The 21704-nt window shown below is 43.9% G+C and overlaps 1 protein-coding gene across 1 annotated transcript in view; it reads right to left on the bottom strand.

The window, feature by feature from the left end:
• The window catches only part of NPAS2 (neuronal PAS domain protein 2), a 106518-nt gene extending 85269 nt beyond the window's left edge, over positions 1–21249 (bottom strand). Inside the window, 1 exon segment of the mRNA XM_074168214.1 lies at positions 20942–21249. Within this exon segment, the coding sequence (XP_074024315.1) occupies positions 20942–21249 (308 nt within the window).
• Between the last annotated feature and the right edge of the window lie 455 nt (positions 21250–21704).

Raw genomic sequence — 21704 nt, 5'->3', positions numbered from 1 at the left:
GGTTCTGACTTATCTCACCTAACTACACATCTACCCGGCACAGATGCTGGCAGCAGAGGTAACTGCTACAACTGCTGTTGTAGTCAACGGAAACAGAAACTCTTAGGGCATGAGTAACCCAATTTTAAGTTATCAAAACCGATCAAATACTTCATGCTTGAGAGGTGCTAGCTGACAGTAAAGGACCAGGCTCAAGTTAACCCCCTTCTCTATCTCTGGTTCCCCAGGATCTCAGGAAACCCCATTACTGCCTTTTTACGTACATGCTTCCTCACCTTCCTAAACAAATAAAACTCGCTTCCTTCCTCTTTCAGGCCCCATCCTCTTCACTTAGGGTAGCAAGTCTTTTCTTCCCCTCCATAAACATACAAGGACAATCATCTGAAGGAAAAGAAAGAAATTTTTGTCTTTTTTTTTTTTAAAGAAAAAACACCTTTACTTTGTTTATGTGATGACCCTTTGTTTTATTGTTCCTTCATACATGTGGCCTGGCATTTATCTTGCCCTCTGCTTGGACGAGCCTATCAGAAAAAGAGAAAAAAAAAAAAAAAGTATTAAATGCCCAGAAGCAGAATTGCAAAAGCACAAGATGGGGATTCAGGAGCAAGGGGAGTCTCTGAAATCACTTCAAGTTCATTCTTAAAAAAATACCAGGCTGTCCAACTGGACATGTCCCTTTGACTTCTTATTTCTTGACTTTCAAAAATCTAACCAAAGAGCATTAGCATTCTGCTGCTGTATCTTTACAGGATAAATTACAAATGAGAACAGTGAGTGCATCTCGTAAGTGATGGTCTTTCCTTTGGATGCTTGATATTCTATACAGCTAAGTGCTGCTTTAAGACTGATGGAAAACTTCTTCTCTATGTTTGATTTACAGTCTATTTGGAGGTAAAAAAGTGCATTTAATACTTTCATTTCCTTGTTCTCTTTTAATTATTTTTTTCCATATCTAGGCTACCATCCAGGAAAAATTACAAGTTTTGCGGATACATTTATTGACCTTTGCATTGTGATTTAGTAATATACATCATCTGGTACTTACTTGCACATCCTAAAAACACGGTAAGGGAAGATGTTGAGCACATGTTCTAAAATAAGTATATGCTTTAAACATGCCATTAAATTGTAGTACTTGTTTTTCTTCATTTTCTAGATTTTTCCATTTCCTTTCCTAGAGTTTTAATTCCTTTGGGGCATATCATGAAGTCCTTACTCAGACAAAACTACTTTTCTATTTACTTTGTTTAGGTTGAAAACTGCATGAGGCAGTAACATCCTCAAGACAAGTACTTTCTTATCATTTAGGTCTGCAAGGTTAATTTTTTTTTTTTGACACAGCAACTATTGAATGAAATAATATTAAGGTCACCAGTCCTTTTCTGGCAGGGATTTTCTTAAAAAAACAGGGAAAGCTCCAGATTAGTACTTACAGTGTTTATACAGGTCTTATGCACGATGGCTCACATGCGCTCAATTTTTGTACTGCTTATGTTTAAAAAATACAATGAAAACAGTCCTAATCCTGCATGGAGACCACCCTTGTGGTTTCCACACTCTCATCAATTCTGTTAAGACAATCAAGCATGCTGGAAGTTAAATTCTCCTTTGTTACTTTCCATTTTCGTTTTGCACTTTTTCCTTTTAATTTTTTTCTTGTGTTTGCCTCTCCCTCCATATTTATGCCTTTATTTCAGGCTGTTGGGCAATGGGCTGTTGGCCAGCTCCAGTGTCCAGGAAATAAGTTAGGAGAGTACTCAGCATTTGATCATCACCATGTCGTGTGACAATTCACATCTTTTTTGTAAGTGTAATTTCAATGGTCCCTTCAATACCAACGAAATTTATAACATGCCAGGAGGGGTCTCTTGGATTAAGCTGTTTTCTTGTGTATTAAAGGGTGGTCACGGAACATTAACCATGAGACATCAACTAAATGGATTGAGACTTTAACACAAGGTTGATGACCTAAAGGTGGAATTCAGTACCCTTTCTCCCAGGAGAGCTGCTTTATGACTCTGCAAGTAGTTGCAGTTCATTCACTGGGACTACTTGTAAGATGCAGTCCCTGTGATTAAAGGGGCCAGAATCTGTCCCTGCTGACAAAAGATTATTTTAACACTAAAGATTTCCTTTGTGCAGCTTTTGCTTTGACTAGTGAGCGCTTCATCAGGTGAGTCATCCCATTTCACCGGGACTAAAGCTTGCACAGCTTGATCCATCAAGATTTATGGGCATGCATGCATAGACCCCATTAAGCTACACCACTGAAGTGAAGGACACAGCTTTGGAATAATAAGATATTCACTGGGAGCAAGTAATATTAGACTGGGTCTAGAAACACATTGTGAGCATGTTGGCAAAGAAGGTGATTCCTCTGAAAAGGGATCTGAGCTGGGTGCACCCATCTCTGTGCACCCAGGCCCAATATTCAAGCAGCTTTTTCTGGAGTGGAAATCAGAAGCGTGAACCATGCGTCCCATGTAATTTAACAGGGAAAGCAGGCCACCTTGGAGTAGGATTCACAATCCAGAGGGAAAGAGTTGTTGCCTAAATGCGGAAAGGACTGGGGCTTTGTATTCCTACCTTACAGATGGCCCTAACCGCAGCCCTCACTAAGGCACCGATGTAGCAGACTAAGGTGGGGTTTCAAGCCACCCTTTTACGCTGCACTTCCCTGGGGACATGCACTTCACCTGCCTGGTGAGCAAGCAATTCGACATCTTGTGGTCTCAAGACCACAAACAGGCCATTTTGGCCAGCCGGCTCATGGCCACCAAACAGAGGAGATCTTTCTGCTCTCCTGCTCCTCCTGCTCTGCTCATCCTTACTGGTACCCTCTCCCTCTGTGAGCTAGTTCAATTCCATAATTTGGCCAAAAAATAGCCATCTTTTCCTTTTTTTTCTTTTCTTTTCTAATGTAGAGAGCTTAAGGGACTTCTGTAGAAAACTCACTAGGTCAGATAGCAGTACGCAACTGGCAGAAGTGCACAGCCAGGAGTGGGGAACAAGGGATGTTAAGCTGGCGTTTGCCAGTCTAGGGGTGCACATGTGACCGGCCATCCACCATTTAAGTGCTGTCGGTGATAGAGGGGGCTTAAATAAGCTGTAGACTGTTGTGAAACATCACCTTTCATCCCTCGGTAGATCTGCCTGTGAATCCTCCCAGTTGCTCACAGCTACTTCCTTGCAATTTTGTCCCAGAAAATTAGAAACTGATTTGGGGAGGAAAACCACCACCTTTCCCAGGCAACAATGACAGCATTATTCCGAGTACTAACAATATCAGAACAACTATACAAAATCCCATAATTAAATTGAAATTGTTTCATTTTAAATTAAAATTCATAACATCTTTCTGGAAGGTTGCAAAATCAACTTAAACTAAATGCTTATCAATTCTATTTTATTTCTTGTCGAGCCTTCCTTTCATCTCACACTATGAACCATAGAAATGCTGGAGTTTTTTCCCTCAGACTTTGATCATTGCATTACCATGACAACAATGTATTTACTGTAGCTATAATAGATGGACTTCAGATGTTAACCGGGTCCCTCGAAAGTCCACAGGGGAGCTTTTGGTCTCCATATACCAGGATAAATGAAAGAATGACTCTCTTTACTGAAGAGCTATCTAACAGGTAACATATTTGCTTTCCATTTCTGCCTGCTGTTTTAGCAAAGTCCACCGCCTTCCAACAGTTATGCTACTGACTATTTTATTTATATGGAAAAATAGGTCAAACTTTTATTTAGCAACTTGTTTTCTTTTTTGCTGACTGAAACCCGCCATCCAGCAAGTTAATGCATCAATCTGACAGGATGTGACGTAGGGACACTGTGAAGGCTTTTATTCTTACTGTTTACATTATTCTTCTTTTCAGAGCCTTCCAGGCTTTCAAAGCGGAAAAGAAATGCATAAAGCTTTATTCTTAAACAGCTCACAAGTAAAGGATGATATTTTGCATACATATAGTCTTGGAGTGTAAAAATATATGATAGAAACAAGACCTATTACTCTCCTGAAGACATTGATGCATGAGAGTAATCAAATCACTTCAACAATAAAAATCACTTCAAACTCAAGTGCAAGTTTTAATACCTTGTTGAATTACAGATATAATACAAACCAGCACATGCAACTCCAGCTCAGCAAGCAAGAAGCACCATCCTTATAGCAAGATTCTTAAAGTTTGTATATTTCTTAGTTTAAGTAGCATATGAATAAACAATAAAATGCCTTTTGCACAAGGTTTTGTAGAGAGTAAATTACAAATATACATAAAAGGTTTCATTAATGCCTGTCAATCTGCTTCTAAAAGATGTAATTAGAAGATCAGAAAACTAATTACAAAGTCTGTTTGATCTTAAGAGTTTGGTTACATACAGACAATCTTGAAATAATTCATATCAAAAAGAAGAACTCTTGAAGCTTTATATAGTTCTGAACATGAACAGCTGATATTTTGTAAATTATAAAAGTAGTGCATCATTCTTTAAAATGAAAATTATATTACTAAGGTAGTCATAAAAATTACTTTGGCTATTAGTAAGAAAAATTCTTTATTTGTCTATTTAAACCAGTTAGAATTTTTAATTTAAAATCTCAAAAGGCTGTTTTAGCCATACCAAAACAGATATCATAGCAGCAGAAACACCTGAAAACAAACAAGAAAGTAGCATTGTGGGCTCAATATTTATTGTGTCTGAATTATGTACATTTCAAAATACAAATAACAAATTCTATGTCAAATGTAATCTTTTAAACTAGCTTATTAGCTTTACTACTTACTAGGAAAAAAAAAAGTTTCCAGGGAAAAACTTTGCAATTAAACAAAATGCCTTCCTCAAGCTTCTTGAACCACAAAATCCCCCTTTTTAAAACAGATAAAGAGGCAAAAAAGTTATGCATGTTGAGTCAAAGGAGCAGAAAGTGGTGAGCAGAACAGGGTGCATCAGGAAACAGCATCTAATGGCCTCAGCGCAGCCCCAAACCTCTGGGTCATAAAGGCAAAATTTTAGTCACATCACTGAAGTTCAAAGGAGACAGAATCTCTTCCTAAATGGGCTTGTCACCGCTTGCCTGGTGCCCAGTAGATCTGAACCCAGTAGCCACGCATCAGGAATGGCCTGGTGTGGAAAGCTCAGCCACCACGCGCTGCCTGCTGGGGCACAGAGGCTACAAGGGAACTGGCCATGACTCAGAAATATCTTTGTGTTGTGCTCATCCTTTTTGTTCTTCAAAATTATCTTTTGGGCCTGTTAGCAGCTAAATTAATTGAATGAGGCACTGCTGTTAGCGGTGGCAGCCACTGATCATGTCCACTCCCTACCTGCAGTGGGTACTCTGACACTGCCCTACAGGATCTGGCTGTGTCTTACATAAAATACCACTTCTTGGCCCTGCTTTTATATATAAACACCTGTAGCCAGGAGAGCTGCAAATGAGCTTCATTTTTCCATTTTTCCTCTGACACAAAGTTAAAGAAACGATAATTTGAAGAGAAAAGGGCGGCATTCCTCTAAGAAAAGCTTTGCTCAGTAAACGCACCTACAGCTTCACAGAATGATCAAGGAGAAAGTCTGAAGTCTTCAGGGTTTTATTAAGATTCATGTATTTGGCTGCAAGAAATATGAATTTTATTGAGGGCTAGCCTCACGGTACCTTCCTCACCTCTTGCCTCTTCTCGGGAGCAGTTTGGAGACAGTGCCTGCCACGAATCCTCGTCTGGTTCTTCCAGTTACGAGAATCTTTCTCAGTTACACAGAACATTTCCATCACCAAACCACCTGGGTTGAAAGTTTGCAGTCTGGTGTCTGCCTTGGAATTATAATTATTCCTGATTTCAGCCAAAAGAGGAAAGATGTAGAGATGATACGTTCTTGAGAAAAGTTAGTCCTTGCTTTGCAGGTGTGTGGGCTCTTTGCAACAATGATATCCCCATGTACAAATCTGCCTGGATTTCCCAACGTTTAATAAAACTGAAGTCCTTACCCTACTACACAGAGATTAATGTTGTCATTTCAGGCTTGGTTTAGGCCAGGCTAACCTAGCATTGCTGGCACAAAAAAGTGGTCACATCCTTCTGCCCTGCCCCCTGCCCAACGCCCTCTGCTTTTGCCAGGAGTTGTGCAGTGACTCAGTGAACTGATTGGGAACTGCCAGAGAATTAACCCCGACTTGAAATGACTGGCAACAGCAAAACGAAAGAATTTTTTGATCGTAGTGTGATCATTGAATCATTAAGTACTGAATCATAATGAATATTCAGGAAGTGAATAAATTAAAATTACACAGGCAGATTTAATTATACTATTTACGAATTTTTGAGTGCTCGACTTTGCATCCATAGTGGTTACATTTAATGCAGTTTCTTTGAGCCTGTGACTTTGCTAGGTCTTTCAAAAAGTGAAAAACCTCATTACTTGGCATTGTTGTGACATTTCCAAAATACCAGCAGCTTCCCTGTTGCTTCAGTGAACAAGCTGTGGGCAGCTGTAGCGGCCATAGGGTCCCGCTGTAGCTAGGGACTAAGAGAAGCAGCAAGAGGCAGGGATGAGATGCTCTCCCCCTGGGCTTTGAGGCAGGAGAGGAGCACCAAGTTTGCCGGCACCGGGCTCACCTCCCAGGTGCCCATGTGAGCAAGCAGCCCCTGCTTGCTTCCCCGACATCCGGCCTGATGACTCCTGTACCTCAGACTCCTCACTGCAGCCCCACACTTTAGGATGAGCATGCGTTCACCTTTATTTCTGGCCTTCCAATTCCCAGGTACTTCCCAAGCAACTCTTGAGTGTCACTCCCTGCTTTCCAACCCCACTTTAAGTCTTCACTCAGCCTAAAGACCTCCTTGGCTTCTCCTCCAACCTCTTTCTCCCCACTGTGCTTCACTCATGTTGCTGCTCTGACCTTCCTCTCCCGGGCTCAGTTCCATGCTTGCTCCCTTTCCCACACTGTGGACATGGTTGTCCACAGCACACCTTCCTTACCCAAACTTGTATTAGGCGCTCTTTCTCCATCCCTCCTCTTTCCTTTCTTCCCACTGCCATGGATTGCAGCTCAAATTTGCTTGTCTTCCTCGCTCCTCGTCCACTGTCCATGTTCCTTCTCCTGCTGGTCATCATTTTCTACTCCATCCACTCTCCATGTTCCCTCTCCTGTTGGTCCGTTTTTCTCCCCAGCTCACTATCTCTTTGCCCGACCTGTACAACTTCCCTCAGACAGTTTCAACCCTGCCTCCATTTCTTCACTCTCCAGGTTCCCTCAGGACAAACCCCATCCCCAGTTCTCTTCTCCTCCAGGACACTGGCATGGAAAATGTTCAGCAGACACTGGAAAGTGGCTTAAACCCACACAGGCTCTAAAGGAAATCCCACTTTCCTCCTTTGACACCATACCCCCCAACCCTGCCCCCTGCCATTTATGTGGCTGCACAGTGAACCAGTTCAGGAAAACACAACAGCTGAAGATTAACCCATCCACAGAAAGAAAAAGTTAAATTTCAGCAAGATCAGCTTCCTGCTCTGGCTCACTGCTCCAGGACAAGGAAATAACAGAAATGAGTGTCCAGAACTGGGAGTAAGGCAGCATCACCCTTTGCAGCAGGAGCAGAGATATACAGGAATTAAAGCAGTCTTGCAACTATGGCTTTAGCAAAAATGGGTAAGATTTGATAAAGCAAAGGAAAACCACTCTTAAATGGAAGAATATGCTATGGGGGCAGTGCTGCCTGAGCTCATGCCAGAAATATCTCACGAATCCTCAGTTGTTGCTTTGTTCTTTAAGACAATTGTCTTGCAAGAGGTGTCACATTCTGGCAGGGTCAAACAAACTTCTCCAAAAGAAACCTGTAGACTAGCTGGGAAACAAGACTATGAAAAAACATCCAAAAATTTATTAACTCCAGATTAAAATGCAGAAAAAAAGGCTGGCCTGAAGTGAGCCCTTTCCTACCTCATAGTCCTTGAAAAACATGCGACCTCCAGTGTAGCCACGCTCCTGGTTAAATTGCAAGAAGAAATGCAACAATTAAGGCTATTCATCAGATGATGTTCTGGAACCCATTATCCATATTATATTTAGGTGTAGTCTGTATTTCAAATTTTGGGTGGCATTGTCAGCGAGGAATGTGGAAAAACCTTCAATGAACCCTGTGTTGGGAACATCTTTGTGCCAACACTACTATACTCCCCCGACACATCATTTTGCTGGGAAAGCTTATTCTGGTTGGGGAAATAGTTTAGGTTTGCCAGTAAAGTAACTGCATATAATACATATCTGCTAGAAAAAGTTACCACTGTGCCCTTACATGTATTATTGTCACCAAAGACCTTTAACAGCAGACAAGACCTGGCTTGCCAAAATAACCTTCCCACAGAAGCACTTTTAGCTCACTCTGCAGTGCCTTTCTCTTTTCCTCTCTGTGTTGCAAAACATTAATCTAGATTGATAATTCAGACCCGCAAAAGAAGCAAAAAAGGTTACATCAGTGCCTGAATCAATTAAGTTTTGCAGGCAAAACTGTGAACCAATATTTTTCATTAATAAAGTAGCTAGAAAGAGCGAAAAGGTTTGGGTATGTGTTCACTGCTGACTAATACTTATTAATTTTCAGAAACCTTCCATGACTGATGCAGCCTGAGTAATCCTCAGAGGACTTAGCATACAGCACTGCCTTTACACACAGATCACCCAAAGTATTCTGCAAAAGAACACTATCCTCTTTTTGGGGTACTGGATGGGTAGATCTTAAAACTGCCGAATATGAGGTTGCAGAACAGCCAAACTAATTTTAATTGTAAATCTACTTCAGATCATCCAAGCCTTACGCAGAGTAATTCAAAATGAAGAGAAACAGAAGAACGAATGGGCAGATGAAAGTTAAAAGTCCAGGTCTGCTCCTCTTCTTGGAGCCACATCCAGATAAAAAGTTGCCTCCCAGAAGAACAAGGCCCCTTTGTAGCTTGCTGGTTTTCGGACGGTACATCCCATTTCTCCGCACTACCGCGGTGACTGCTCCCTTTCCATCCGACTCATCCTCGCTGCACTATACGTGAGTCAGACCGGGGACCTAGTCAGCCCTTAAATATGTGCTTAAGTCTTTCCATATTCAGGAGAAAAGCTCGGATGAAATTCTGAGCAAATGCGTAATGAAAAGCATGTGCCTAAGTGTTTACCTGATAAAGCTGCTTTGCTGAATCTGTGCTAAAATGTCAAGCGCACGTCAGGCGAGCTCAGGATCTTCCACAGCGCTCTCGCTCACAGAGCCTCTGCCATGAAAGATGCCGCGTCCCCAAGCAGGAAAACTTTTTTCCTGGAGAGCAGCCCAGAACGAAAGGAGCCATCAGATCAAAGATAAGTCTTACCTCCCCCACTACACCCCTCACTTCCCCAAACAGCATATCAAGGCGGAGGAGGTCTAGGAAAAAAAAAGGGGGGAGGGGGGGGAAGAGATTTTTTTCTATCTGAGAAATGAGAGAAGTTCTCCCATCTCCCTCTTGGTTTCTCCAAGCCATGCAGCTAGGAGCAGTCTGTGCTTGCTTGGAAGCTCCTAGACAGTGAGATGGGAAGTCACGGAGTGCAGGAGTCAAGTTATGTATTGGCATCTCCCGCCTCCAAGCCGCTTCACAGCTTGGCAGTGGCAGGAGGGTTTTCAGAGTGACCACAGCAGGCTGACCTTTCCTCCTCCACAGGCAGAATGGTCTCCAGCCCCCGCGATTCGAGAAGCCATGGATACTTTTGTTCGTTGGCCATTATTCATTAGATTTGGGAGACCGAGCTGTTTAAGCTGAAACTTCTTAGGGTGAAGAAAAAAATGTTGCACATTTTACATTATCTCTTGCAAATATGAAAGCTTGCTGCAATCTTCAGATACAATATTTATGAATTGGTCTTTCAGCCAAATCCACTTTTGCATAAGGATACACAGCTGCCGGTACCCAAAAGTATGATACTTCCCAAATATATCTTTGCCATTTTTAAAATCATTCTAGAGGCTTGAAAATAATATTTCTTTCATTGTAAGTGAAATCTCTAGTTCTGATGTTTCAAAGACAGTCTGAAATTAGCTGGTTTTTGTTTGTGTTTGTTTGTTTGTGCACAAGAATAATTGATTAAATCAGCACAAGCATAACTGATTATACACTCTAAGAAAAGTACTGAGCAATTCAGCTGCAAAACTAGCAGCATTGTGAAGAGCCATACCCAATTTTTATGCTTACATCTCCTACATGGAATCCCCTCTTAATTATACAGTAGCAAACTTGAAATGTGTCATCACCTCCCACCACTGGATATCTAGATTTTGAATGAATGTAACCTGCATTTTTCAACACTTCTAAGGATTTTTTTTTAAGAGGTCTCTTTAAACTTTTTTTCATGAAAAGGCAAAATTTCCATAGAAGAATATTTAAATACTCATGACTTACAATGAATGTCAGCCTTCTTTCATTAAGCAGCATAATGACCCCCCAGTAGTTTCACACTGAGAAAAAATGTGCAGAGAAATATGCCAAGTCTCATGCCAGCTAGGACTTTGAAAATATATATGTATTATAGTCCCGGAAACGAAATGTGATATTCAAAGTTAAAAATTGAACTTATTTCCTTAGGTCCTCTGAAAAATAATCTATTTTTAATGGAAATCGAAAAGCTATCTTTATCAAATTTCACATTCAGTCTACAACAATAAATCCATTGTTCAGATGTGGTTTAAATTGTTCTTTGGAAGAAGAGGATTTTGAGAAAATCAAATAAAAATTGCGTTAAAGGAAAAGAAATGACTTTTTAACTGGAATTGCTCTCTCTATATATAGCCTGTAGTTTTTGATACATTTTAGGTTTGCCAGAATAACAGGCAATTGGACACCATGAAAAATTATTTGTAACCATTACAATAAGAGAAAATGTGTTTGCTTATTTAAAGGAGAATAAGCAAGTTTAGCGTTATGCCTTTTGCTTTAAGAAATACATCTGCAGGGATCCAGATGCTAAGAAAAAGTAAGCTGATGACATTAGTTCAAAACGCTACGCTATACGTTAAGAAGCCATACACCTATTTATTTCACAAGTATGAATTAGGTCTTCTGGAAAAGAACTTGAATTTCAGTCAAACTTGCAAGGAAATAACAATACTTCGCACTCTCAAAATGCTTTCCATCTGAAAAATACAAATAATTAAGAGGTGCAGGGGGTCACTGAGACATTGTGCAGGTCACCAACGAAGCTGGGACATCCAGGGAAAGCTCCGATGCCGTCAGGTGTTGCCCAGCTGGAAGTAAAGTGCCTGTGGGGCACAAGGTACTGTCTGATATATCCTAACCACCAAGATGCATCAACACCCCAGAAAGCCTTCGCTGTGGCTCCTCTTTCTGCCAATGATACATTTAGTGCCTCAGAGCCCCCTGCTTCATGCCCTCCTGAAATGCCTGGCTACGAATGGCACCTAGAACTGATCACAGCCAACAACACTCTGTAAAGCTGCCCTAGTTTATGGATTAGAGAAGTGATGCACAAAGGCATTATATATGTGGCCTAAGCTTGTAACATTGCACAGTAGAAGAATTATGAATAAAACCCATTTCTTTGGAGATTTCCAGTTTTGTCGCCCTCAACAAAACCCCTTTTACACAGACTTCAAAATCCTTAAGTATTTTTTTTTCTGACTGCAATACTATGCCAAATATTTATTTTATCTGTCCAAAACTCAATTTACTGCTGAAACCCTGCATGAATACTTCAGAGAAACTTCTAAGATCCTGCCCAGAAGAGGCGAAAAGATTACAGAGATGAATATTGTGCAAATAAATCTCTGTCTACATCAACAATCTTACAAACTGCTTCTTCACCCTAAGGTAAGTTCCTGAATATAGGCACCTGTACGTAGAAGGGGTCTAAGCAAGCTAAATGAAATACCTGTATACACACATGATGTATATCAACTTTTTACAGTGCTGTAGTCAGTGGAGGTGAGGACAGCAGAAGGAAAACTGAAAGAGAGAGCAAGATAGTAAGAGGAGAGAAGAAAGGAGGGGAAGGTGAGAAGTAGAAGGTCCTAAGGCCTGACAGTAAAAATAAATAAAGTTCCTAGTGAAGGAAGCTAAAGATGCAAAAATATGAAAATAAAAGAAAGAGAGAGAATAGTTAAAATGCATGGTGAGATAAAAAAAAAAAATAAATTAAAACCCAAAACAGAACCTCCCCCAAAAAAGCCCTCAAAACCATGAAGTGGCAGAGAAATTTAGGCCTTTCAGAAGCTCACGCCAGAAATTCTTCATCAAGCCAAACTCTCTTTGATTTCAGTGGGATTTTTGCCTTAATGAGGACAGCAGGATAGGCAGCAAATGCAGCATTACTTCTTATACTTGAATAAAAGCAAGATATAGCAAGATATTCTGCTTTTGAAAAAGATGATGCATTTTTGAGGAATGGATATGAGGGGATGCAAAAATGTATATTATATATATGTATAAATGTAGTTGGTACAACCAGCTGAGTTACATCAGTGTGCATCAGCTGACAATAAGGTCCTTTGTGCTGGAAAGCAGGATAAAAGATGAAAATCTGACTTGCGCCACCTTGCAAACAATCAAATTAAAGGTCCAGAAAAGTTTTCACTGATGTCAGTGACAGCCCAGAAAACAAGTGAGATCCTTCAGTCCTTCTTGTAAAAAAATATAAATACAAGAGTGAATATGAGTGACCTACTTATTTTTTATCAGTATTGCTCTTGCTGAAATTGTTGGAAATGCACCTATCTGATTCACAGAACTATTGTTTGATTAGGTCGTTTGTGTGAAAGTATCTTTCCCAAATATTGTATTACTATACTGAAAAGGAAGCATAAGGTAAGTAGATTGGAGACTAAAATATTCTTCTCAGCTTGGTAACCAAAGATAAAGCAAAGTAAAAAAACTCCATGCTCATCTGATGAACAGGATGACGATTCTGAGGCCTAAGTGAGTAGTGGCCTTAATGGTCCATGCAGAAATCATATAGCCGTTTTTCCCTTTATAAATCATAAATTAAAGGAACTCTCACTGAAAGTGTAATTGGAATGTGGGTACGTCTAATGCAAAGCCTCCAATTTAAAACCTTTTACTGTTTTATATGTCAAAACCAGGAACAGACAAAATACCATAAGGAAAAACTGCAGAATTACCAATAAAAACACCAAGGCAGATATTTTGTATGAGAACAAAGAATAGTGGAAAAATATCCCTTCTCCAGCTGATTGTATCACACACTAGTAACATTTATTACCAAGAAGATTTTGCAAGCATACCATTCTTATCCATAACGTGGGAAATACCATGTCAATTCTCCTTGAGGTATTAATGAGAGGTGTCCCACCCAAACCAATAAGCCTAGGACATGCTCAAAGTTGAATTCGTTCAGCCGCTGACCAAATCAGATAACCAGTAATTCTCAGGTTCTGCATGGTTACATCTACCTGTTGATGTAGAGATTACAGGTGGGAGCTGCCTTGTTAAAATTGCTCTCCAGCTTAAAAATCTGACACACCTAACAGAAGGAATCGAGAGAAAAACAGTCTGCTCTGCTCATCAATGACAAAATGATAATAAATAATCAAACACAATTATTATTGTTTGCAAGGTTAAAATTACGCTTAAAGAAATTCACTGCCATCTGTAAGCTTGTTAAAGTTGATTATGATTTTCTCTTGCTGGTTTTCTTCCCAATGATTGAACAGTATTGTCTATTTTTAAAGAAAAAAAAAATAAAGCTGCTTGAATAATAAATTGTTTTTCCCAAGATAGAACAAACCATAGTGATGAACTTTAAGAATGGTTACCAAATTAGAACTGAGAATGAAAAACAAGTATTTTCCTGTTCAAGGTCTTGCTTTTCATGTGTTTTTATTTTTAACTGGATTGAGTGCTGATTACAGAAAATTCAAGGCTACCCGGACATCAGACTGCTCAATTGACTGAAAAGTTTGATGACGTCTCTAAAAAGTGAGGTCTGTGCATGAAATTAAATCAGTATCAACACTCCAAGATAACTTGGGGGCGGGGGGGAGAGGGTAGGGAGGTAGAGGTTAATATCGCTTATTATATAACGTTAAATGAGATCAAACAAGACGTGCAGGATTCAGGAGGGCTCTTGAAGCTCGGGCTGTTTCCCCCGGCTGCTTATGCAACCTCGGCCGCGCAGGCAGAGCGAGGGCCTGCCATTTTATTACATAAAGTAGCCCGAAAAATGTACAGCCAGGCAGTCGTGAGCTCCATTAAGGGCTGCACTGGAGTTTCTGTATCAGCTAGCATCTAGAAATTTAAAGAAACCATCAGAAGGACCTAGACATTGCTCATTTTGGGACTGTTGCTCTTGTTTTAATAGCAATAGAGCTCCTCTAAAAGCTAGGAAATATCACCAGCACGAGCTGCACTTTGAATACATTGTGCTTTGACCGTTGCTTAAGTGAATACACAGTCTTTGGTTTAGCACAGCCATGGTAAGTGCGATCCAGGGCTTTAAAAACTGCCTTCCAGATGATTAAGCAAATTGTCTGGTTTAGCAAACAGCAGTCAACCCAACATTATTGTTTTAACCAGTGCCTAAGTGCAGCGGATAGCTGGAGAAAACTAATTTCCAACACATCCTCACTTTCTCAGTTAAGCATTTCAAAGCCTGGTCTTGTACAGACAGATAAAACTGTAACTACAGCAACACTGGGTCAAGAAAAATGACCACCTTGCCCCGAATCCTCTCCCTGACACCGGGCAGCAGCAAAGGCTGGGGAAGCCTGTGCGAGCAGGGCAGGCGTGTAGGAATATTACAGTCTCCCAGCGGAGACTTCTTCAGCCAGGCATTGTATCTTGGTATTCAATGCCTCTTGGTGGGATTGCTTTCATGAATATAATTGCTTTCTGAACCTACTTGAACCCAGGCAGATAAGGCTGTCTGTCCTCACCATGCCGGCACAGCTCAATAATAGGACACCAGGGAGCGAGTTTGAGCACCGTACCCTGCTTTTTTTTGCAGCACTGCTGAAGTTTTAGCTCATGCCCTGGCTCTGCTTTCAGAGCACTTCAACCAGCTTCTTCAAGTTAGCTCTTGCCACAGGAGATGTGCTATAACGGGGCCAGCCCTGAGCAGTGAACGGTGCAAACCACCAGGAGCCCCTTGGCCTTGGGAGCCCAGGTGGGACGGATACTGGCCCACTTCATTTTGCAGAGCAGACACAGCCAGGGGGACCACCTGGCTCAGCACCCCCTCTCAGACGTGGCCAGACACGGATGCCGAGGGATGAGCACAAGAACAAGGCAAACCAATGCTGAGATTTCCTCAGGATACGCACCAAGCTTCCAAGAATTTGCAGCTCAAAACTTCCTAAGCCAGAGGCAGTGGTTTTGTATTTAATGGCCTTTGATGGATTTCTCTTCCATGAACTCATCCAGTCACCTCATTAGCTGATGTAACCTCTCAGCATCCACATCCTGTGGTGAGGAGCTCGGCAGCCTGACCGTGCCACGTGAAGAGCCACCTCCTTTTGTTTCCATCCCCACAACTGCCTGTTTCACCCAATGCCCTCTGCTGCTGTCGCTGTGAACAGTCATTCCCAGGACGCCTTCTCCACGTTTTGCATAATTTTACAGATTTCTGGTGCATTGCTTTATCAGTGCTGTCAGTCCTCAGGCAGGAACCGCTCTGTTCCTCTGATCATCCTTGCTGCCTCTCTCTGAATCTCCTCCCTCGCCATTATAGGCCTTCGAGGCCTCCGAGGTGGGGGGATCAACAACACACGATACTGAAGATGTGGGTACTTCGTAGTTTTTCAGTGAAATAATGGGATTATATTTCATTATTTTCCATTCTTTTCTTAATAATCCCTGATGTTCTACTTGGTTTTTTTAAAACTCACATCTGAGCATTGCATTGATTTTTTTCTGAGTTGTCTATGGAAGATTTTATCTAATTTTCTGCATCTTCAGTAACTTGTAGCAATGAATTTCTATGATTTTTCTTTGGGTCAGTTATACTTTCTTCTATTAGCTTTCAGCCTGACACACATACTATATTCATCTGACACAAAGACACTCAAAGAGAAAAGGTGGTTGAAATGTACCAGCAGATGATGTTCTATAATGCCGGCACTTCTTGTATGTTTTGAAATGACAAAAAGGTCTCACACCTGAACTTCCAAATTTCCATTTTGATCTCAAATGAGCATACACATCCCTTCAGATTTTTTTCCCATATAATCATTTCAATTGGCTTTAAATCTTCCATTTTATGCGCAGATCCCTAAGAACAGTGGTAAAACAGCTGAAAAACACCTTCTGTCATAATCAAGCCAGAAGAAGACCAGCTGTTTTACACAGACTTGTGCCCACGCAGAAGAAGGTGAGATAACCTCCTTGTTCCCATCATTTACACGGTGACTTTTGGAGTATCTTGGACCTCTGGGCATGCTACCTGCTGCATGGGCATAGAAGAAAGTGACGGTGTTGCCTCAAAGAGCTCACAGGCAAAGGAGAGGACAAGGAACAGCGGGCAGGTACTGACAGAGTACGGGGCAAAGCATGTGGCAATACTGTTCCCTAGTGACAAAGGTCCAAGCTCACCAGTGACCTAACTTTTGTGAGAGTTTTATTTTTCTGAAGCCACAGTTGAATTTTCAGATTGAAGCAGGATTAAAACTAGCATTGGGGCTGCATAAGACTATTCCTCCCAAACGTGGCTGGCAGTGTGCAAGAAACACTTCTCTCTGCCATGGTCCTTGGATAAAGGAACAGAAATGTCTTTACCAAAGTGTAATTAAACACAACATTTTGGTTGGATTGAGCTGTGCTTCATGATTTTTCTTCAGGGGGAAGAGACACAGGAACAGAAGCATAAAAAACAATACTTACTCCCCTGCCCCCCAAATGTATATCAAATTTGTGTGTACAAGGCCAAGAAAGCCATGCCCCAAAATCCCTCAGCCTAATCTCTGACATCCCTGAGCCACCACAAGACAAATGCAAGGAGCAGAGTGTGAACCATGTCTGCAGTTTCTCAGCTGCTTAGTTGGTGCATGAGCCTTCAGGACCACATCCCTTCTCACCCGCTTGTCTTTCCTGCCCTGCAACTCTTATATTTCTGAATTCAGCTGGCAATGTACTGGTATATATCTTGTGTGGCCCATAGCAGGTCACAACAAAGAGTAATGTCTTTAGTTCCCTCCCCAAAATCTGTGAAATACCAAAAGCACTGCTACATAAACAAATCCAGCACCATCTGGGCATTCTACTTGAATACTATTACATGGTGTTTCCTTTTCAAACTTCAGTAATCAGTCTCATGAAGTCAGTCTATCAGCCGTTGCTGATTTCTGACTGAATTAAATTAGCTAAAATACAAATATTTTCATGGCCTCCACCTAGTTTTTCAAGAACAAGTTTTAATAAGATCAAGGATCAACAGAAAGATAAGCCAAATCTAGGAAAATTATTTTTTACAGATAATGATCCCTCTACAAAATCGGCAACTAAAGGGCATCTGCCCTAAGAGCCTGAAAGCAATACTGTAAGCACAAATGGGAGTTACTTAAATTCAGCTTAGAAAGAAAGAAGAGCAACTAACTACACATAAAATACATGTTTGACTGTAATTTTCAGTGGTATGATATTTGCCAATCATGGATTGTATAGGGATGTAAGTAATCTGATTGCTCTAAACTTACAGTTGAACACAGGCAATTATTATTTAAGTCATTACATTTGCTGTGCAAAATGTCCTATCCTTAAAGAACGCTAGAGCTACAAATCAAAACCATCAGTTGTTGATCTCAATTTTCCTACCTTAAATGAAGGTATTACAATGCAACACCAGTTTCATGATTTCATACTATTATTTTCCATGGGGCTTCACTATTTTGATATATTGTTAATATACTGAGCTATAAATTCTTCCTCCAGTTTCAAAAGTGGAAAACCCACCCTAGTCTACTGCAGCAGTTGCTGAGTCCTTCAGGATGAGTCCTTTAGGTCCACAGCATAAAAATCTAGTGTGAGACTTCACTGGGGCATATGAAGGTACTATCCTGTCCATGGCAAACCTAGTGCTGGAAGAAGGTGGGCAGATGCCATGGTGGAGACCTGAGACTGGTCCTGGTGTCAGGTCCTGCTCCTTGGGGTGCTGAGTGACAGTAGGGTATAAGGAGGAGAGCAAACACATGGGCTCAGCACGACTCCAGAGCCTGGGTTCCACAATGGAGATAGCTCCTCTCCAGGTCCAAGGTCCAGGACTGGAGCAACAATAGTTGCTCCTCATGACACAAACAATTTATATGAGGAGACCAGGAGATGGGCAAAGAAGCAGTGGCAGGGGCTGAAGTGTGAGGAGGAAGATGAGAAGGATGAAAAAGTAGTAGTAGCATGACCCAGTCATTGAAAAACTGGGAACCGGTGCTTTTGCAGGCTCAGATCTCCTGCTCCACTACAAGTCTCTCACCACTTTTTTGCTTCTCTTTTCCTTTTCTTCTTGTCTGGTCTGGGTTTTCCATCTCTATCTACAGTTCCAGCCTTTTCCCTGCACCTTGTTGCCAAGCTTTGTCATCTAGGACCCCATCAAGTCCTCTGACTTAATTCGAGGTCCCTGCTCTTCAGTTTCCCTATGCCTCCATCACCAATGCTTCTTCTTCTTCATTCTAGTCCCACCACTTCTCGTCACTATGCATGTGAATTTAGCGGTTTCCTCCACCTCGCCTCCACATCAGCAGGCACACCCTGCCACAGAAGACACTGAGACACTCAACTGAGACGGTCATCATGCTCCCTCCTTATGCTGCTCACCGTAGCAGTAACATCTGGGGAGAATAACTGGGGGGGAAAGTCCACTCAGACCTTCAGCCACCAACTGGAGTGCTCTCATTCTTCCCAGGAAGATGAGCAGTTGCTCAGCATGTAATAATCAGTTCACGTTCAGCGAGCTCCGTGCTGAGAGTGTCTTCAGCAAGTGTAATGGCCAAGCCCTTAACATCCCTCCACCGGGAGCGCGTTGTGACAAAATGATAACTGAGACAAATTCTGGAAGCTTTTCATAGGCTCAACATAAGGCACACCCCCGTCACAAGATTGATCCCAAGCCAAGTATCTTTTTCTTGCTCTAAAACACGAAGCCACAAGAATTCAACAGTCTCAATGAAAGTGTTTCCCAGCTTCGCCAAAAAACGCAGATTCACAGAAAAAGAAAGAGCAAGGTCTCCTAATGCAGGATGATGCATACCTAAACCATCTTCGTCAGATGCATGGCCAAAGAATACATTCCCCTCGAACCACGTTCTCAGAAATAGCTGAACCCTTTCAGCTGAAACTTCCCAAAGAGAGCCTGTCTTCAATAAACAATCAACCTGGAAAATGTCAGCCTGGTTTTAAGCTTAGCAAATGCAGAAGCACCTGAAAGCAGAGCATTGTACTGGAAAGCACTAGATAATTTCAACTGTGGACAACACTGCTGCCTATGATAAAATTACAACTCCTTCAAGTGCTTTCGCATGCTCTAGGCTAGAAAATGGGGCAACAGCTGTAATTCTGCCAAGTCTAGTCTGTGGGTTCAATCTTGCACACACAGGGAGGCACCTTTTATTGGGGAGGGAAAGCAATTTTAGGCAAGCCGACTGTCTCCAAGCTTCAGAGCAGGGCACAGAAGTGCTGCCAATTTGGGGAATCACCTTGATCGTGGATACCTGGCTCTGGAAAGCCTTCATTTTCACGTGCTCAGGGGAGACAGCGCACGGCTTGGCAATTATATTTTCTGAATACTCCTGTTGCAGACCAACTCGGTCAATATTCATTTACAGAAGTGTATGCAGGATTGGGCCCTCCGCCAGCCGACAGCTCTCAGAATCAGACACGGATCAGCGGATGAGCTGGCTAGGTCTGGTAACTGGGAACACTAATTATTTAGTATCACCAAACAAACTAAACCCACAGTGGGATACAAATTAACATTCCACACCGGAGTAAGAGAGTGATAATTTTCCAGTCCAAGAGGCGGTCACTTGTTGAGCTGATCGCTCTGGTTCGCCGTCCCGGTCCAAAGAAACCCTACAGCCCTTCTGGAGATTTATCACTGTGAAAAGATTAAAGTTCCTCTGCTGGCTGTAATGCTTATAACCGCTAATTATTTCTGAGTCACTCGAGTGAAAGTAAACTACCATCCTGTAGACAGTTAAGGAGTACGGAGGAAAGTTTCTGGATGAGCGTGCTTGTTAATTGACAAATCAGACCAGTGACCACAGAGGAAAACACCACCGCACAACTCTTGGTGAAAAGAGTCCCCAGTTGCCCCTCAGCCGTGGATTTATCGTTTCCCCCCATTCTGCACCCTGAAAGAAAACCAGCGGGAGTCCTGTGCAGGGCCACAGCAGCAGCAGGGCTCTGCCGGCACACCACACAACCTCTGCTCCCACCGGCAGCCTTCACCCATTCCAAAATCCCACTGGTCTTACTGGAAGTTTTCCTTGACCAAACACTGCCCGGTTAAAGCGCAGACCCTGTTCCAGTCCAGCCGAAATGAACCCCCCACGTCAGGAAACTGCCAACCACACCAACATGAGATGGGGAGGGAGACAGGCTGGGGGGCAACTTGTTTTCCCAAAGGGAGAGGCCAGCGCGGCCGGACCCCCCTCAGCCCGGCCGGGACAAAACACGACGCACACGGGCAGGCTCTCCACGGAAACTTTCCCGCGGCAGACGCGATGGCACCCCGCACCGCCGGCCACCTCCGCCACCCCCGCGGTGCGTGGGACGGAGGGGAGCTGGCCCCGATCGCCGCCGCGCGGGAGGGGGGTTCACGGGTGGGCGGGCATCCCGCGGGGCTGCCGCGGGCGGGGTGGACGCTCCCCCCCCCCCCCCCCCCCCAATCCCGCGCGGGTGTCGCGGGTGGGCGCCCCGCGGGGCGGAGAGGGAGGGCCGGGGCCGCCGGGCCACGCGTTACCTGGGGTGCCGGTGCTGCGGGAGCGCGGCGGGGAAGCCCCAGCCGCCGCCGCCGCCGCTGCTGCTGTCCGCGGTGGCCACCTGGGCACGGGAGCCGCCGCCGGTGCCGGTGCCTGTGCCGCCGGGCTGGATGCCGCCGCTTTTCCGGTGCCTGCCGGTGCCGCTGCGGCAGCGGCCGCCGCTGCTCCAGCCGCGCAGGAGGCCGGCCTCGGGAGCCGGCAAACTCTTCCTCGCCGACGAGGAGCCGGGGACGCTGCCCGCCTCCTGCCTGCCGCCGGTGCCGGTGCCGGTACCGGTGCCGTGTCTCATGGTGCGCGGGGCCGCCGCATACCGCGCTGCCGCCGCCCCGGGCGCCGCGGGACCCAGGCGCGGCGGGGCCAGGGGCTCGGCCGGCAGCGGGAGGCCGCCGGGAGCCCGGGCTGCTGCGGGGGGGTGAGGAGGCCGTGGGCCGGGGGGGGGGCTGCTGGCTGGGGCGGCCGCTGGGGCATCAAGTTGGACGCGCGGCCGGGAGAGGCGCGGGGGCTGCGGGGCCGATAGTTCTCCGTGAAGTTGGAGCCCGGCGGGCGAGGCGGGGGCATCCTCTCCGCCGGCCCTTCATCGCCGCCCCCCGCCGCCGCCGCCGCCGCCGGGCCTCCGCCCCGCGCCCTCAGCCGGCCCCGAGCCCCGCGCCCATGGGCAACCGCGGCCCCGGCGGCTGGCGGCGGCTCGCCCGCCCGCACCGGCTTCCTGCGCCGCTCGCTCGTCTTCCCCGGCAGGGAGGGAAG

Source organism: Numenius arquata, chromosome 1 (assembly GCF_964106895.1).
Source record: "Numenius arquata chromosome 1, bNumArq3.hap1.1, whole genome shotgun sequence".
NCBI classification, from domain to species: Eukaryota; Metazoa; Chordata; class Aves; order Charadriiformes; family Scolopacidae; genus Numenius; species Numenius arquata.
This window is presented reverse-complemented; position numbering and strand designations above follow the sequence as displayed.